The sequence below is a fragment of the Diabrotica undecimpunctata genome, chromosome 4 (genome assembly GCF_040954645.1).
Source record: "Diabrotica undecimpunctata isolate CICGRU chromosome 4, icDiaUnde3, whole genome shotgun sequence".
In the NCBI taxonomy this organism is placed as follows: Eukaryota; Metazoa; Arthropoda; class Insecta; order Coleoptera; family Chrysomelidae; genus Diabrotica; species Diabrotica undecimpunctata.
In genome coordinates, this window is record NC_092806.1 from 73,486,707 (window position 1) to 73,506,084 (window position 19,378).

General features: G+C 36.3%; 1 protein-coding gene across 1 annotated transcript; it reads right to left on the minus strand.

The window, feature by feature from the left end:
• Positions 1–1,321: 1,321 nt before the first annotated feature.
• Trs33 (trafficking protein particle complex subunit Trs33) lies at positions 1,322–17,361 on the minus strand. The gene is made up of 3 exons (XM_072529740.1): positions 17,224–17,361; positions 17,113–17,174; positions 1,322–1,755 (listed from the first exon to the last, which is right to left on the minus strand). The coding sequence occupies exons 1-3, from the start codon at positions 17,308–17,310 to the stop codon at positions 1,428–1,430; spliced, it is 477 nt and encodes a 158-aa protein (XP_072385841.1). The 5' UTR covers positions 17,311–17,361; the 3' UTR covers positions 1,322–1,427.
• Positions 17,362–19,378: the final 2,017 nt, after the last annotated feature.

The following is a 19,378-nucleotide window of genomic DNA, read 5'->3' on the forward strand; positions in this document are numbered from 1 at the left end:
CTTAAAATATAGTAAATATAATAAATACACTACTAAGACTCCGGCGTCGTGTCTCCACTGCTCTTTAACTTGTACTCTGAACGCATATTCAAACAAGCACTAGACGGCGCCGAAATTGGTATACAAATAAATTGTAAATATATTAACTGTATCAGGTATGCAGACGATACCGTTCTGATAGCAGAAAAATGAAAGACTTACAAATATACTAGACAGAGTTAATAATACAAGTGAACCAATCGGACTGACAATTAATCTTCAAAAAACTAAAGTAATGTTGATTAGCAAAAGCGATGAAAATTGTCGCATTGTCTTAAATAACACTCAATTATAACAAGTTCACAAATTCAGATACTTAGGAGTAATACTAAACGATAGGTAGGACACAGATATAGAAATAAAAATGCAAATAGAATAGGCTAGGAACATGTACAGTCCTTCTGTAAGGAGTTGAAGCCTGGACATTAAAATTAAATACCATGAGACGGCTAGCAGCCTTTGAAATGTGGCTTTATCGCAGAATGCTCAGAATATCATGGAGACAACACATGAATCGAACAGTATTAAACACGATAAATAGAGAGTTAGAACTTGTAACAACGATTAAGAAAAGAAAGACCTCGCACCTAAGCCACATAATGAGAAATGACAAAGATAACCTGCTACGATTAATAATTGAAGGGAAGATTGAGGGTCAAAGAGGAGTAGGCACAAGAACCATGTCATGGCTTCGCAATATCAGAACTTGGACGGGCATGAACGTTCAACAATTACTAAGAGTGGCGCAGAATATAGAGAACATTTTGATGTAGTGACCTTCAGTAATGGAATGCACCAGAAGAAGAAGATATTTAAAACTCAGTACGACAAAAACAGAGAATCTAAAATATTAATTTAACGATGGAGTTACTACTACAAATAAGATAATCATTTTGGATGGTGAAAAGTAATAGTTGTATATATCTAAAATCGGCATTAGAGCAATAACGAAGTATATGATAGACAAAGCATAAAGCAAAACAAGACTGTGTTTTACTTTATTTAAATTACTTTTATCGTAAGTTTTGCATTTTTCCATAAATAACACTTTATGATACTAGATCTCTAGTCTAGATCACATTCAAAATTATTAGAATTAACAGAAAATCATATTATATTATCTATGTGTATATTTTTAAAGCAGATATTAATGAATTAAATCATAAAATTATCTCTGACTGAAACGAAAGATTGTAGTAAAAACCGGTAACGGCTATATGGCTATATATGGAGTTAGTAATATATGGATTATAAAGTAAAATCAATATTTAACCAATGACACACATTAAACTTTTCTGTGTAATATGTAAAATCATATCTATAAAACATAAGCACTTAACCTAACCATACTTAACCCTAACTGTACAATATATAAATTTTAAGTTAAATTAGGTTCTTTGTACTTGAATATGGAATTTACACGAAGGCATGTTTTGTAGTTCAGCTGTTACCAAACACATAATATTTAAATTCGCAAGGCATCCTCTAATAACACCACAAGTAAATGCTACATATCGGGGAGCTGCATCTAAATACTGTTTGCCATTGGAAAGTCTGGTTAAAAATCTAAAACTATTATCTTGTAATACGTAAATTCCATGATGATTAGTTCTTAGATTATCTATCTGCTTCTTATAGAGAGCACACCAAAAATCTGTACAGACAAACTTCATTGTGTCAAGTTCATCTTTGAATCTAGGCATTTCCTTAGTTAGCCTAAAATAAAAAAAAAGATATTTAGTGCAAAGGTCAAACAAAGAATAGTGAATCAAAATATAAATACGATAAATGGTATTATTTTAACGTTTAATTAGTTAGTTAGTTAGTACTCCCCAGTTTAGTACTCTTTTTTTACAACACTCCTGTTTAAACAATTTTTAATAATTTTGTTTGCTAAAAATTTTGTTAAAAACTTTGACTTTCCTTATAAAATATTGGTTAATTTCAGCCATTAATGTTGTTAATTAACGTAACAGTCATTAAAAAGGGCTTTCTTGGCTGTTAAGGATCCTACAACTTTTTTTTTTGGTTTTAAAAGTTGTATCTTTGAACCAACTTTCCAAATTATTTTAGCCATTTAGTTTGAAATTAATTCTACGGAGTTATTGTAAATGTTTATAAGCTTAAAAAGTGCTAGGTATTTATTATTAAAGAAGAAATGAAGTCCTGAATTACTGAGATCCATTCAGTCAAATTATCTGGACCAGTCTTAGAAATTTGATCATTTATAAAAAAAAATTTATAAACAAATTGAATTTCACAAACACTATTTAACTGATCTGGCCCGTCTTTTGCACACAATTTAAACACGATAAGCCCCTCAAGTTCAGGTACATTTAAACAAATTTTAATAAACATTAAAAAAGTTATTACCAATATTCAAAAAGAGCGATTTTGTTCATTTTTCAATAACTTTTTTGTTTGCAATCCGATTTTAATTTAGCGTATCTAATTTTGTGTATCTTATTTTTGTGAACAAGTTGTTTGTTGAGGTCAAATCTCTAAATAGACAAATTTTTAAGTTATAACCAAAATAATGAGTTTGTCGTTTTAATTGTTTATTTAAAAATATTTCAATTAAAAAAATTGTTGAATCCCTAGATGAGAGTCTTTTTGTAATACTACACATTTCAACTGTCAAACCCATCTATACAGTTGTGACGAAAAAAGATATCTTAGGAAAAATATTTTGTACAATTATACAGAGTAACAAAATAACATAATCATCATTCTGGCTTTACAACCCTGTGTAGGCCCTAGCCTGCTCAAGAATTTCTCTCCAGTCGTCCCTATCCATCGCCTTTCTCTGCCAAGCACGTATTCCCATATTTCTCATGTCTTCATCGATGTTATCAAGGAACTTTGTTCTGGGTCTTCCTCTTCTTCTCTGACCAATGGGTCTAACAAGGAGCGTTTTTCTAACTGGGTCATTTTGTTCCATCCGCATTACATGCCCTATCCACCTCAGACATCATATCTTAATATGTTTTACGATATCAGGTTCCTGGTATATTCTATAAAGTTCGAGTATCGTCTTCTTCACACTCCATTGTCATTCACTGCTCCATAGATTCGCCTTAGTACTTTACTTTCGAAACATCCTAACATGTTTTCGTTATTTTTTGTTATGAGTCCAGGCCTCTGAACCAAATGTTAGTATTATTGTTTTGTAGAGTTTTATTTTTGTATTTCTCGATATAATTGTGAATTTAATGAGGTGATTGAGCCCAAAATAGCATCTGTTGGCCGTGCAAATTCTGCGGTTTATCTCCGCGGTAGTATTATTTTCAGTGTTAAGGAGCTCGCCCAGGTATACAAATTCGTTCACTGCTTCGATGACGTCGTTTTCTATAACAAGTGGGTGTAGGATTTGTGGTTGCGTGCTTTTTTTAATATACTTCGTTTTGTTGGTGTTTATTATCAAACCCATTTTTGTAGCTGATTCTTTTAATGCTACATACGCTTCTCGTACAGCGTTTTCCGTTCTCCCAACAATATTGATATCATCAGCATAAGCCAGGATTTGCACTGATTTATTATATATTGAACCAGTGGTTGTGATATACAGGAGTTATTATATATATTGAGTACAGAGGAGAGGGGGTCTCCCTGGCGCATCCCGTTCTTTGTTTTAAAAGGTTCAGACAGCTCCCCTGAATTCTTACTCTACATTCAACTTTTTCAATAGTTAATTTTGTTAAATTTACCAACTGATTTGGTATTCCTAGCTATTTCATTGCTTTGAACATTTCTCTTCTATTCACAGAGTCGTAGGCTGCTTTGTAGTCTATAAATATGTGATCAGTATAAATGCCATATTCCAGTGTTTTTTCCAAAATTTGTTTCAGGGTTGCAATCTGATGGATTGTCGATTTACCACCTCTGAAACCATTTTCCTACTATCCGTTCTGCATATGGTGCCATACGGTGACATACTACTGTGATTAGAGCATTCAAAGATATCTCCTTTTTTGTGTATGGTGCAAAGTATTCCAATAATTGGGGAGGGATTTCTGTGTCCATATTTCTTTTATAAGCTGCTGTAATGCCATTATGGTATCATGGCAACCTTCTTTATATAGTTAAGCTGGGAGATTATCTATTTCGGGTGATTTTTTTCTGGCTAGTTTTTTAACTGCATCTTTAGAGTAACAAAATAAACAAACGATATAAATTTCAATACGATTGAAACCACTTACAGGGGTAAATCAATTAATAATGTGTTAATGCACCTCGGTGGATAACAAAATCTTGGATGCGCCTGGGCTCGCTTTTGATTAGGTGATCAATATTCTCCTGGGGTATCTCCAAATTAAGAACTTTCCAACCCATCATGTATCACACGTGTTTAATTGTGGATAAATCTGGGATCTCGGGGTCAGGGCAAAAGATTGACTCCACCCTGTTCGAAGTCGATGACGACTCTCGCAATGTATGGCCTTGCGTATCTTGGGGTTTTATCTTTCACCACGTTGTCTGACCCTGGCTCAGCTCATGCACCCCTAAACATAATCGAGATTCACCAATAAAGACAACCATATTCGTAGCATTCAGTGTGGCCGAAATAAAAAAGTCCAAAATTGCGAATTCGACGATAAATTGTTTGCACCCCAATTGGTATTAAATGTTCTCCATAAAAAAACCATTGATTTGCAATAGAAATGGTAGTGGAGAAGCGGTCTCTTAGAGCCATCAAACTTAGGCAACGATCTTGACGCTCTCTTGTTCTCCGGCTCCGCCTTGTGCCCTTCGATCTACGTGTTAGGCCTTCTTGACGCCATGCCCCATAACATCTTAGCACAGTTTCTAATCTTCTGTGAATCCTATTCGTAATTTCTCGAAAGCAATTTAGCAATTTCTCTTAAGCCAACTATCCGCCCCCTATAAAACTCGTTCAGTTGATGAAAATTTGCGCGTCTCGTACTCAAGGCATTTGAAAGAACTCTGAAAAAAACCAAGAACCATGTTCACGCCTCTATCTAATTAAAGTTTATTTTATGCATTTTTACAATCCGGCAACATAGTGGCGTAGGGAGATATATTATGCCATATGTGAAGATAAGGCGAGTCCCTTAAGGCGCCCCAAAGACGACAGACAGCACTCAAGTACGAGACGGGATCGGTGACACAGCATTAGAGCGAGCGGACATAATACTTAATAAGCGTTATATATATTCATGTATTGTGTAATTCAAAATAAAATCAGTTTTGTTTTCGCACGGAGTTTGATTATTAACCAGCGGCACAAGCGAAGTGCATATCAAGCAAATACATGGTCTATTCGAGCCGAATCATCAAATTTTTGTGTTGAAACAGTGTAAATTCACCGAATTCCGAACTCATATTTGTGTCATCAAATTAGCGGGCGAAATAGTGCATTCATAGTGGCCCGAGCGCGTTATAGACTGTCGAACGTTGTTCTTAAGACAGTTACATAATTGGACAACTGTGGGTTTAAAATCTGTGAAGACCTATTATGAGACGAACATCCTTGGCGCCAGGAGGCTAGAGCTGTTAGAATAAACATACAATATTTTGGTGAGCATATCCATTTCACATTTCCTTTTATTTATCAGTCTTTGTACCTTTATTCTGCACATGTGATAATTCTGAGAACGTTAGGGTCGAATATCAAGGGATTTATATTCTGTTTCTGTTTACTGTATAATTCATTATAAAATTATGGAAAATTTAAAGCGAAAAAGGGGCGGTTTTAAATGCAAACTCACAATATTTTCGAAATTTATATTAGCGTTAAATGATAAAATAACTAAGGGTGAAACGATTTCAGATTTAGAAGTATTACAGGCTATTGAAATGGTAAATAATATAGAACATTTACAGGGCGAATTCGATGAGGTTCAGGGGCAAATAGAAAATACGGTTCAATTTGAATTATTAGAGGATGAATATACGGAGCGCGAAGAATTCTATAACAAATATTATTCACAATTAGCGGTAGCGCGAAAAATCATTCGCGATAATCAACAAGTAGCTTGTATAGAAAGCGATAAAGCAAGTGAGCGCTCTAAGAATTCATATACAGGGCATTGTATTGAGCTTAAACCTATCGAGTTACCAAAATTTGATGGTAATTATAATAATTGGTTAGATTTTGCAGATCTTTTTGAATCTTTAGTTAACAAAAATGAGTACTTAGACAATATAAGGCGTTTTCATTATTTACGAAGTTCATTACAGGGCGGTGCGGCGCAGGTCATACGAACATTAGAGTTTACCGCCGAAAACTATGTAGTTGCGTGGAAATTAATTAGAGAAAGGTACGATAATAAGAGATTATTAATTTCCAATCATATTAATGCCTTATTTAATATAGAGCCAATACATAAAGAGTCATCTAATAGATTGCGGCAATTAGTTGACATTTTTTCGAAGCATTTATACGCGTTAAAGCAGCTAGGGCTACCTACTGATTCGTGGGACATACTCCTTATTCATATTATTTCTTGTAAGTTCGATACATCGACTTTACGCGCATGGGAGAATAGCAAAACACATAATGAAATTCCTAGTTTTGATGATTTTAAAACGTTTTTAAAATCAAGGGCGGACCTCTTAGAATCCCTTGAGGTAAATCAAGCTGAAAAACAAAATACACGGAATATTTCTCAGGCGGGCGCATATTCACGGAATACGAAATATTCACATAACATTCGCGGTCTATATTCATCACAGGGAACTTTAAATAAATCGGATAATACACAGTGTTGCCCTATTTGCAAAAGGGAACACAACATTTATCAATGCGGCGAATTTTCAAAACTTTCATCTAGGGACAGGTTTGATAAAGTAAGGCAGTTCAATCTTTGCACGAATTGTCTTAAACCTGGAAATTTCTATAAGCGGTGTAGACAATCAACATGCAAGAAATGCGCGTCAAAACACCATACGTTATTGCATCCAGATAGGTCAAGCGAACAGAACGCAGCTTTAGTTCATCAACCGGTAGAAAACGCGAGCGATATACGATCTGCAGATAATATACAAGGTAGTTTAAACACTACCAATTTGTCAGTTTCGGCAGTTAGCGCTGCAGATCAAACTATACTGTCCACAGTATTAGTTAATATTTTTGACGGCCAAGGTAAGGCATACATAGTGCGAGCTTTGTTAGATTGCGGTTCACAAAGCTCATTCATAACCGAAAATTTATGCCATAAACTTAGATTAAAAACGACAAGCGCGAACATATCAGTCATGGGCATAAATAATATTGCATCTCCCGTTCGATTCAAATGCGAAATAAATATACAGTCGCGTAGCGATATAACTTTTCATAAAACTTTAAATTGTTTCGTAATACCAGAAATTACGGGGTGCGTGCCGGCATCTGAAATAAACATTAGCGATTTGCAGATACCTAAACATTTAAAATTAGCGGATAATTATTTTCATAAACCACAAAAGGTCGAATTGTTGATAGGAAGTGATCTATTTTGGCAAATACTGGGCACAAACAGAATTAGTTTAGGTAAAAATAAACCATTCATGCAAGAAACAATGTTTGGCTGGATCATAGCAGGGCCGTATATCAGCCAAAACAAAGCATCAGAAAAGCGAATAACTAAGTGTAATTTCACAAACACAATCGAAGTTACAGAACAGCTAAGTAAGTTCTGGGAACTTGAAGAGGTTTTCAATGGAAAACCTGCACTCTCGGGCGAAGAAATTGCATGCGAAAAACATTTCGAAGATACGGCGAAACGCGACGCGACAGGCAAATTCATAGTATCATTGCCATTTAAGGAACCGATAAGTTCACTCGGTGATTCATTTCGTCAAGCAAAAAATAGATTTTTAAATCTCGAGCGTAAGTTGAATAAAGATGCCAATCTTAAAACTCTTTATAGCGAATTCATCCAGGAATATAAAGAGTTAGGACATATGAAAGGTTTATGCAGAATTACGGAAGCGGCAACAGACTTTAGGGTAAATACTACATTTTATTTCATGCCACATCATCCAGTATTAAAAGAAAATTCTTTGACGACACGTTTGCGCGTTGTGTTCGATTGTAGTGCGGCAACTACAAACGGCATTTCATTAAATAGTATTCAAATGGCCGGACCAACCTTACAAAATGATTTACTCTCCATTTTATTGCGTTTTAGAACACACTTATATGTAGTTAGTGCGGATATAGAAAAAATGTACCGTCAGGTATTGGTTGCAGATGATCAAAAATCCTTACAATGTATCTTATGGCGAAATAATCCGGAAGAACCGATTGAAATATTTCAGTTACAAACAGTTACGTACGGTATGAAATGCTCTTCTTACTTAGCGATTAAATGTCTAATGACATTGGCAGAGGAGCAAGAAGCTAAAAATCCTAACATTGCTAGCATTATTAAATCCGATTTTTATGTGGACGACCTTTTGACAGGTTTTGATTCAAAACAGAAAGCGCGCGAAGCATGTAAACAACTTTTTGAGGTCCTCAAAGGCGGAGGATTTACATTGCGTAAATTCTATTCAAATGCTCCTGAAATATTAAGAGATATACCGGATAATTCAACTACGGGTTCCGTTATTCAATTCGGTGAAAACGAGAAGGCGAAAACTTTGGGATTATTGTACTCACCACAATCAGATACTCTGTTTTATAGCATAAGTTCATCTCTAGGCCATATAATCACAAAGCGAACTTTATTATCGGACATAGCTCAAATTTTTGATCCCTTGGGTCTATTAAGTGCGTGTACCATCATAGCGAAAATTATGTTACAACAACTATGGCTCGAGCGTCTTTCATGGGATGATCCCATACCGGAGCATTTAGCACATAATTATTTACAGTTTAGGAATAAATTAGGAAGCTTAAACAATTTAAATATACCTCGGCATGTCATATGTTCTAGTAAGGTCAAACTAGAACTTCATGGATTTTGCGACTCCTCAGAAAAGGCGTACGGTGCTTGCATATTCATTAAATCTACCGATTCGTTAGGCAGGTCGTATTCATTCTTATTATGTGCAAAAAGCAAGGTTGCGCCCTTAAAGCCAGTTACCTTGCCGCGTTTAGAGCTCTGTGGAGCAGTAATTTTATCGCGTTTGACCAATAAGGTCAAAAATTCATTAAATGTGCAATTCGATACGTGTTACCTCTGGACAGATTCATCGATAGTACTTAGTTGGTTGAAAACAGCAGCCAATGCATTGAAGACGTTTGTTAGTAACCGCGTAGCAGAGATCCAGGAAACCACTTCGTTTGCGCAGTGGCGTCATGTGCCAGGCAAGGATAATCCTGCAGATCTAGTGTCCAGAGGCGTGGAACCAGATAAAATAATGGAGTGCAACTTATGGTGGCATGGACCGGAGTGGATCATGCAAGATTCAGATAAATGGCCAAATTTACAAGTTGTCCCTACTGAAACAAGCGAAACGAGGAAAAACATAAAGGTTTTTACGAATAAACTTGATGAAACACAGAATACGTAAGTATTTTCATTTGAGCGCTTCTCTAATATTTTACGTTTAAAAAGAACCGCTGCATACGTGTTCAGATTCATCCGCATGTGTAAAAATAAGGAAAGAACTTCTGAACCCCTTTCTTTGGATGAAATACATTCTGCATTTAATCGTATTCTAAAACTGTGTCAATCACAGTCATTTTCGAATGAAATAAAGCATTTGAACCAAAAGGGATCTTTAGATAAAAACAGCAAACTCATAAATTTATCTCCATTTCTTGATGATCAGGGCATCATGAGACTAGGCGGGCGTTTAAAGCATTCCAAATTTACATATGACAAAAAACATCCCATCATTTTAGCGGCAGATCATATAGTTACATCGTTAATATTTAATCATTTTCACAAGGATCTTATGCATGCTGGTCCTCAGCTTTTACTTGCAACTATAAGAGAAACTTTCTGGCCGTTATCAGGAAGAAATTTAGCGCGACGTACCGTACACAAATGTGTAAAATGTTTTAGATTAAAATCTAAATCCATTCAGCCAATAATGGGTGACCTACCTGCCCAGCGTCTCGCAGGTGGCCCACCGTTTATTGTAACAGGTGTAGATTATGCGGGCCCTTTCTTAATTCGCGATAGAAAGGGTCGAGGTTGTAAACTAATAAAGAGTTACATGTGTCTTTTTATTTGTTTTTGTACGAAGGCCATACATTTAGAATTAGTTACAGAACTGTCTAAGAAATCATTTCTGTTGGCTTTTAAAAGATTTATTGCGCGAAGAGGCAAGCCTCAAAAGATGGTCTCCGACAATGGAACCAATTTTATAGCAGCTAGTTCGGAGTTAAAATTGTTAAGAAAATTTTTAGAGCAGCACACTCCCGCGATAAGAGAATCCTTGCTAAAGAATAATATTTCGTGGTCCTTCATACCTCCCTATTCTCCACATTTTGGCGGACTGTGGGAAAGCGGAGTAAGAACAGTTAAGCATCATTTGCATGGGGTTTTGGGAAACGCGCACTTAACGTTCGAGGAATTTTATTCGTTGCTTGTGCAGATTGAAGCTATAATAAATTCCCGACCGATTCATCCTTTATCCTGTGATCCAAATGATCTCTCCCCATTAACTCCTGCACATTTTCTCATCGGAAGACCACTTATTACCAATCCAGATCCAGATTTGCGTCATGTTCCAGTTAATCGGCTCTCAAAATTCCAGCATATTCAGCAACTTTCTCAGCATATATGGGAACGATGGAACAAAGAATACATCTCCGAACTACAAAAACGCACGAAATGGACTACTACTAACGGTGAAGTTGCGGAAAACACGTTAGTGCTCATAAAAGAGGACAATTTACCTCCATTAAGGTGGAAGTTAGGTCGCGTGATCGAACTTTTACGCGGCAGTGATGGTGTAGCCAGAGTTTTTAGGATAAAGACAGACAATGGTATCATAACTCGTTCTTTTTCCAAGGTGTGTCCGCTACCCGTTTCGAACTAAGTGTAGTTTAAACATTTGAACATTTAGCATTAGCAGACGATTTTGTTGGCAGTGTTTGCCAAGGCGGGGGCCATGTTCACGCCTCTATCTAATTCAAGTTTATTTTATGCATTTTTACAATCCGGCAACATAGTGGCGTAGGGAGATATATTATGCCATATGTGAAGATAAGGCGAGTCCCTTAAGGCACCCCAAAGACGACAGACAGCACTCAAGTACGAGACGGGATCGGTGACACAGCATTAGAGCGAGCGGACATAATACTTAATAAGCGTTATATATATTCATGTATTGTGTAATTCAAAATAAAATCAGTTTTGTTTTCGCACGGAGTTTGATTATTAACCAGCGGCACAAGCGAAGTGCATATCAAGCAAATCCAAACCACACACCGCTAATTTTTGATCAGTACTAAACTTTTTAGTGATTAGCGAATTTAGAAAAAAAGAAAAATAATAAAAAACGAAAACCTAAACTGATATGGCTGAAATTCTAATTATTTATTGTTTTTGCTAACATAAGCCTGTAAACCAAATTTATTAAAATAAAATAATTTATAATGGGTGTTCAGATTTATATGTCACTTTTTTCCCTGGAAGCCTTCTATTATAAACCGGTCGTACTGCAGCCAATCGGCTCATTGAACATCTTCTATGTCACTTAGTATACCGATGGAACAACAGTAGAAACTTTTAGAGAACTATGTAGAAAAAGACATGTAATGCCAAATAAATTCGAGGTGTAGAAAATGAAATCTTAGTTCGACGTGTTAAAACAGGAAGTGGTCATTTTGGAAAATGGCAAATCGCCCTTATTACGACACCAAAAACGAAGCCACCCTTGATAAAAGCAGTTGAACAACATCTAGGAGTATAGTTCCCACTTATAATAGAAAAATTTCTTAGGCGAACTATCCTCGTTAATTTAATGTAGCTGCTGTTGAAAATAGATGGAACTTTATAAAAAAGACTACTACTTGAAATACTTCAAAGCGTTCTAGAAGGTAAACAAGAAAGTTTTGAATACCTGTGCGAGTACATGGGCACTTGTGCAAGGACAGACGAATTTGGTGCTAATAACATGCCATTATTCTACAGAACGCAGCTCCAGAACCGTCCGACGGCAAAAGCCTCGGAAATCACTGCAAGAAGGCAGCACGGTAAGATTAGCTTTCTCAACTGTAACTAAAGACGTGATGGAAAGCATGGCTATCGACGCATTTGCTGATTGCATCTTCGACACTTCTAAGACGACAGCTTCGTTACAACTGTCAGAGACCTGAACACTGTGCAGGTTCTCATCTCAGCAAGAAAACCACTCAACGGACCACGAAAACTCCATGTAGCCAACTTTCCAGGGTAGAGGAGGGCTGATTTTCTTCATGCCCCACAGATTCGCAACTTCAGTGTGGAGAGAGCAGCGTTGGATGGACAAGTTGCAGAAAAATCATGTCAAATGGTCATTGATACCGTCAACATAATAGTCACATATACTATTGTTAGGAGAAACTTGCTGTCTAGCCAGCGGTTGAATATTTCTAAAAAGTATATCAACTACAGCAAGTAGCGAAACTTTTGATTTGAACATGAAGAATTTATTTGAGAATCAGTGCAGTAACTAGTAGCTCAAGCAAGATTTTAGCTGAAAACCTCATCATTTGTACTCGAAGCGAAATAGTAACACCTATTGCAGTAAAAAATTGCATTGCACTGTTGAAGCCAACTACTGCAACTATCAATAATGGCATATTTGTCGGACGGACCTTAATCTCGGCTAAGACAAATATTATACTGAACCATTATTGGACAATGTAATGAATTTCAATCATCAGTCCATCGGTAAAAGAGGCAGTTCAATATGTCAAACGAACTAAAGGAACTAAGGTCTTCAATAAATTTAGTGATATGATTAAATAATGGCCTTGGACGCACGAATATGGTACTGCATCAGATAAACACGGGCAACCATCCTCTCATCAAGCAAGCCCCGAAGAGAGTTCCCTTGATAAAACAGGATGAAACAGAAAGCCCATTATGCACACCTGTTGGATAGGTACTAAATAAAATACAATATGGTATCGAATAGGTACCCGTGGTTCAAGTGGACAGGAGGTGACGGAGTCATTTCGTACAAGGTTTAGTGTGTCTGGATGAATAATTTCATAGGTTCTCAGAAATTTCATTTTATCTCAGAAACAGCATAAAATATACTCCTCTTCGCCTATGTGGTTGTACCACCAGCGTTGGCGGAAATACAAATAGAAGACTCTCCGGGATTTACTGTCACTTCTTCCGTTTATGGCAGTACTCACATCGCCAACGCATGGTCAACTCGACCCGATATCTATTAGATGTATATCTATCCTACCCTTCAAGTACAACCAAGAAAAGGTTATCCATCCTTCATCCTCCCTATCACTATACCTACATCCCCAGGAAACAACTTGCATTTACCTAAAAACCGATAAAGAAAACCAGCTGAAAAGCCGTCATCCAAAGTGTGACGGATGCACGGCCACACGACACGTTGTCTCGAACGGTTCCCTAAGGATACCAGTCGACCTCCGGTTGTAAGATCCCTTACTTGCCCAACCGGGGCTGAACAAGGAGACATTTCATTCCTAGCTATTCGTGGAAACAATATGGAACCAATAGTAAATAAAAAAAGAATAAATGGATATTCAGGAGGCCGGTAAACGTACTCCTGAAACAGACATCCCCAAACAATTAAAAAAACAGATTGTGGAATCCTCTTGGGATAAACTCGATGAAAAGAGAAAAAGATTCCAGTGGGACGGCACGGAAGTAGTTACAACGACTTCTGAAAACAGGATCACCCCATTAGACAGTTCTAGAAGAGGTTCTACAAACAAGGAAACCTCTGAAAGAGAAAGATGGGGATAAATCCTATTCTACCAAAACTCCTGCAAAAAGGAAAAGGTCAGATGCAAGCACCCCTGAGGGTGCGTACAATCGAAGAAACCGATCTGCTCAAAACTCATGTATAGCATACATACCTGATAAGGCACTGCGAGAAGAAGGCTGGTATAGGAAATACCTGGACTATCTCAATAGACGATCCATCTATGAAGGCTTTGAAGAAATTAAATTTCACGTTTCACGCCCTTCTTCGGCTTGATCAGATCACCATCAGAGCAAAAATTGCCAACAGAAATGAGGAATCATCTTCTTCCTCTGAATAATCAAGCCCAAGAGAAGCGAGGAGAGAACGGACAAACTTTCCAGAAAAACCGCCAAAGAGCAGACCGTCCAAAGAGAAAGTGGGATCATCATCTTCTTCACGCGAAAGCGAGAGGAGGGGCGACTGGAAACTTCTCTAAAGGCCAAATTACCTCCTGGAGGTAAAGGCAAAGTTATGCCAATAAAGGGTCTGACTATAGGTTTTCTGATAAAAAAGACCATCCAAAAGAAAATAATGGTTAAATTCATATAGGCGAATCTTCAGCATGCCAAGGCTGCTTCATATACCATTGTTAGAAGATTCGCAAATGAAGCTATAGATGTAGCATCCATACATGAGCTTGGGTTACTGGGACAGGCCAAATTGGCGGCCTAGGATCCGTCTTAAGTAAGGTACTGTATTGCTCAAACGGGATAAAACCCAGAACGTTTATTGTAATTAGGAAAGATATTAATCACATATTACTTTCATGTTTCTACACAATATGGGTAAACGGGTTATAGTCGTATGCATACTTACAGTCCTCTGCATACTTCCCAGGTGATAGAACTGCAACAGATCCCGCTCCTATGGCGGTACAAAAAGTAATCAAACAATTTTCTTGTATTAGCTTATTATGTCTGCTGTAAATTTTGGCGAATGTTCTATAATGAACTGTTTAGTCTGTCTTTGTCGTACTGAATTCCTCTACCATTTCAGAGATTTGTGTGCTACCCACTTTTTTGTAGACATTCTTGTTACTGCCCTTGTAGCGCCACAGAAGTCGCTGTCCAATGAATGATATTAATGTGCCTTGTTTGGCCAGTTCATCTGCTTTTTCATTGCTCTTATGACCCTCGTGCCCTGGTACTCAGGCTACTGTAAATAACATCATGACATGCTGGGATATTGAAGAGACGAATGATCAAATCAGGGAAGCAATTCAGAATAACTGTCCAATAAAAACTAAGACAAATAACAGACAAATGCCTTGGTGGAACAGAAAACTGGAAAAACTAGGGAAGAGAAGTAAGGAGGTTATCAAATAAAGCCAAAGAATTGGTAAACATTCACAAAAACTCTTACATTCACAAAAAGCATACAACAAGGAGATAAGAAGAGCCAAAATGGAATATTTGGGGAGGTTTTGTCACAGTATATAATATATACCTGCCAGCACTAGAATCCATAAGATTCTTTCCAAAGATTTGGCACAGGGACCAGTCCTACTTAAAAGACCTGATGGCACCTTTACCAAATCTAAAAAGGAAACATTAGAGCTCTTAGTACAGAACCACTCCCCAGGATCAACCATTATTGATAAGCAGACTCAGGCTGGAAAACTAGGATGACCTAAATGTCCTAGAAAAGAAGACTGGAAATTCTATATAAAAAACATCAAACCAGTGATTGTAAAGTGAAAACATTTAGATATTTATAAATATCTACAGGCCCCAGGTCGACTGAGGCTGAATAAAATGAGTAGCTTGTTGTGTCTTATGGGTTGTGGCGAAAACAGCTAAGGGGTGTCCACAGGGGGAGTGCTTTCTCCTCTCCTACAGTCACTACTGGTAGATGACCTGGTCTAACTCCTTGATGCTCATAGAATAGAAGTGTAGGCCTATGTGGATGATCCAGTAATTATGGTAAGAGGAAAATACAGAAATTTTCTATCCAGCCCACTTCAAAAAACATTAAATATACTTGCTAGGTGGTGTGACAGGGAAAACTCTGTTAATGATAGCAAAATGGTAGTAAATATAAACATAAATTCTGAAGTTTTGTCAAGCTTTGTACATACTATATATGGTTTGTGTAAGAATTAGTGGATATAGCTAGACCTCTACATCGACTGACAGAAATTTACCAATCATTTGAATAGACCGAAAAATGTCATGAAGCAATTGACCACCTGAAAAACACTTTATGTTCAGCTCCAGTTTTGGCCTATAGTAAAACAGCATGTGAGTTCATAGTAAACAGAGATGCCAGTAACATTGGAATTAGAGGTGTCTTGTCAAAAATGCAAGATGGTGAAAAACAGTATTTATCAAAAAATTTATTTCAAACTGAAGAAAAATTGTGTTATCAGAAAGGAACTATTGGCAATAGTGAAAACCTGAAGCAGAAAAAATTTATGAACCCAGAAGGACAAGTTGCAAGATGGAATGAAGAGTTTCGTTAATATCAATTTAAAATAGAACATAGAAAAAGATACTTGCACAGTAACGCCTATGCTCTGCCAATGCCTTGCAAAATTTGGAGCATAACAACCTAGAGCATGGTAGAACATTCAAGAAACAAATTCCAGAGATATAAACAACACTGGTTCCTATTACAAGCAATTAGATGAAGTGAAGTGAAGTGAAGTAATAAACGAAATTGTTAGTGATTGCTAATAAAGTGAGCTCTTACCTTTCAACTTTGTTTTTATTGAAACCCAAGGAACTTTACATTGATACAGTTTCAAGTGAAAATGAGTCTTGTGTCTTTGTCATCTGTATGCACTTCAATATTGGTCAGAAATTGAAGCATGTATATATTTGTTGAGAATGTAATATTGACATACATGTGCAGGCTTGCTGAATTTGTTACGTTTAATTGTGTTAATTTATTAAACTTAAAAATTGTGTACCTATATTTACTATAAGTGTGTTTTTACTTGTTTTACTTGGTAAGTTTATTATTGTCATATTGATATAGTGCATGGATTTTTAATGTAACATTTTGGATTATTACTACTCTGCACAGCACAAAATAGTTTGAAATTGCTTTTCAAAATATTTATTACCAGTACAAAAATTTCTTGCAGAATACATTCTAAAATAAGGCTGAAGAAACTGTGAAACAGTATATTAATTTACTTTTATGTACCTATTAGGTTAATTTATATTTTTAATAATAAAAACTTTATATCAATGACACTTGTGTAATTTGTATTATTAAAGTTACCTTTCAATAATTCTATATCCAGTTGAAAAACCAATGTATTCAAGTACAGATAAATCTTCATCCTAAAATAAAAGAAAAGTAAAAAAAATCTTTACTGAATAAAGTACAAACCTTTCCAGCATTTTGCTTATTATTGCCTTCTAAAACATAATTAACTATTTCGTTGTGAAGAAAATCAAATAAACTTTCATCTGCCATACTTTCTTCGATAATAAATAATAATTATACAATTTTATAACAATCTTGTTAATTGTTATGGATTTGTAATTTGTCTTGTCCTCTTGTCAATTATATTAGGTTAGGGGTTAGGTTAAAATTTCTTCTTCTGTTACATCATGTAACCTATGGTGCCTTATAGAACAAGCGTATATATTCTTTGCTAGAACTAACTAACTTCTAACATGAGTATTTATCACACTATTCTTGGTACTTTTTGCCGAAAACTTTTTTTGTAAAACAAATTGGATTAGTTCGTATTCGTATATCCATATTAATGATTAATCAAACTAAGAAAGCCTTCTAATACGCACCACATTACACATGCATGCAGTTTAAAAAAGATAGGGTAGGTGGGGGCAAAAGTCCGCATGGGGTAAGAATCCGCACACGCTTTCTAGATGACAGAGCGAATATATTAACTTGATTCACACATGGATCGGTCAGTACCTTTCGAACAGCGCTGTAGATTATACACGTGTTTCGTGCGGCGGTAGTTAACGAAAATATGAGGTAAGTTTTAAATTTTGCTGTTCTAATCTAATTTTTTTATTCATTCTTTTGAAGATTGTATGTGTTAAACTATTTTTCTAAAAAGTCTTTTAACTAATTTATGTAAGCCGGTTTATTGCAAATAATGTTAAGACACAAAATCTTTAATTTGAGGTTAGTTTGTTCCAAACAAGCCTAGCTAAAATTAATAGTGAACTTTGGGGTAAAAGTCCGCATGTCGGAAGGGGCAAAGATCCGCATGCGGATTTTTGCCTCATTAAGGAAGTTTTTGTTTATTATCTAGAATTTTACTTATTTCATAAAGTTTTTTTTAGAAGTTTGTATAAATTACGTTTTTGTTTGTTTGTTTGTAAAAATTACGTTTTTGTTTTAGGACGTACAAGAGAAAAAATGAGAACCTAAGACCATTTACAGACGATGTTTTTATGCAGGCTAAACATTTAAAGGAAAGGGGTCTATCAACACGAGAAATAGGTAGAACTCTTGGCTATGATGAATCTACCATTCGAAAGAGGCTAAAAGCGGACAGAAGCGTTAATTTCTTGGGTAGATTTCGACCTGTATTTACTCCAGAACAGGAAAAGCAAATAGTGGACCATTGTAAAGCTTTAGACTTACGTTTCTATGGGCTCACCCTAAAATCGCTTCGTTTTCTGGCATATCAGTTTGCAGAACGAAATGGTATTCAGCATCAATTTTCTAAGCAATCAAAACTAGCAGGTAGAGATTGGACTAGAAATTTTATGAAACGAAACCGCCTTTCACTACGTACACCACGAAAAACCAGTGTAGCTAGGACCATGGGGTTCAACAAACATCAATTGACACAGTATTTTCAAAATTTAAAATCTGTCTTGGAGAAATATAAATTTCCAGCGAATAAAATCTACAACATGGATGAGACTGGTCTACAAACAGTGCCAAATAAATTACCTAAACATGTTGCTCCCACTGGAAAAAAAGAAGTAGCAAAAAATGTAGCTGCAGAGCAAGGAAGAACTGTGACAGCTGCATGTTCTATGAGTGCAACAGGACACTATGTTCCACCATTCTTTATTTTCGCACGCAAAAGACTAAATCCTCTTTTGATAAAGGACGCTCCAACTGGTTCTGTTTTGGCTGTAACTGATTCTGGATACATGAATTCCGTTAAGTTTCTTCAATTTTTGGAGCACTTTCGCAAATATACAAATCCTTCCGCTGAAAGCCCAGTGCTATTAATTTTGGATAACCACATATCCCATACCACTTTAGAAGCCATCACTTACGCAAAAAATAATACCATCCATTTGCTCAGCCTCCCACCTCATAGCAGCCATCGAACTCAACCACTGGACAGAAACTTTTTTAGGCCATTAAAAGCTTACTATGATGATTTGTGTGATAATTGGACCACATCTAATCCCGGTCAAGTAGTCACAGAATACCACGTCGCTGGATTATTTAAGCAGGCCTATGAGAAAACTGCTACTATAGAAAAAGCTGTTAATGGATTTAAAATGACAGGTATTTTCCCTTTAGATGAAAATATCTTTAC

Coding starts and splice junctions, on each gene's coding strand:
- Trs33 (XM_072529740.1), bottom strand. CDS start 17,310: ATGGCAGATGAAAGTTTATTTGATTTTCTTCACAACGAAATAGTTAAT. Junction 17,175..17,223: donor ATAAGCAAAATGCTGGAAAG/GTTTGTACTTTA, acceptor CTTTTATTTTAG/GATGAAGATTTATCTGTACT. Junction 1,756..17,112: donor GGATATAGAATTATTGAAAG/GTAACTTTAATA, acceptor TTTTTATTTTAG/GCTAACTAAGGAAATGCCTA.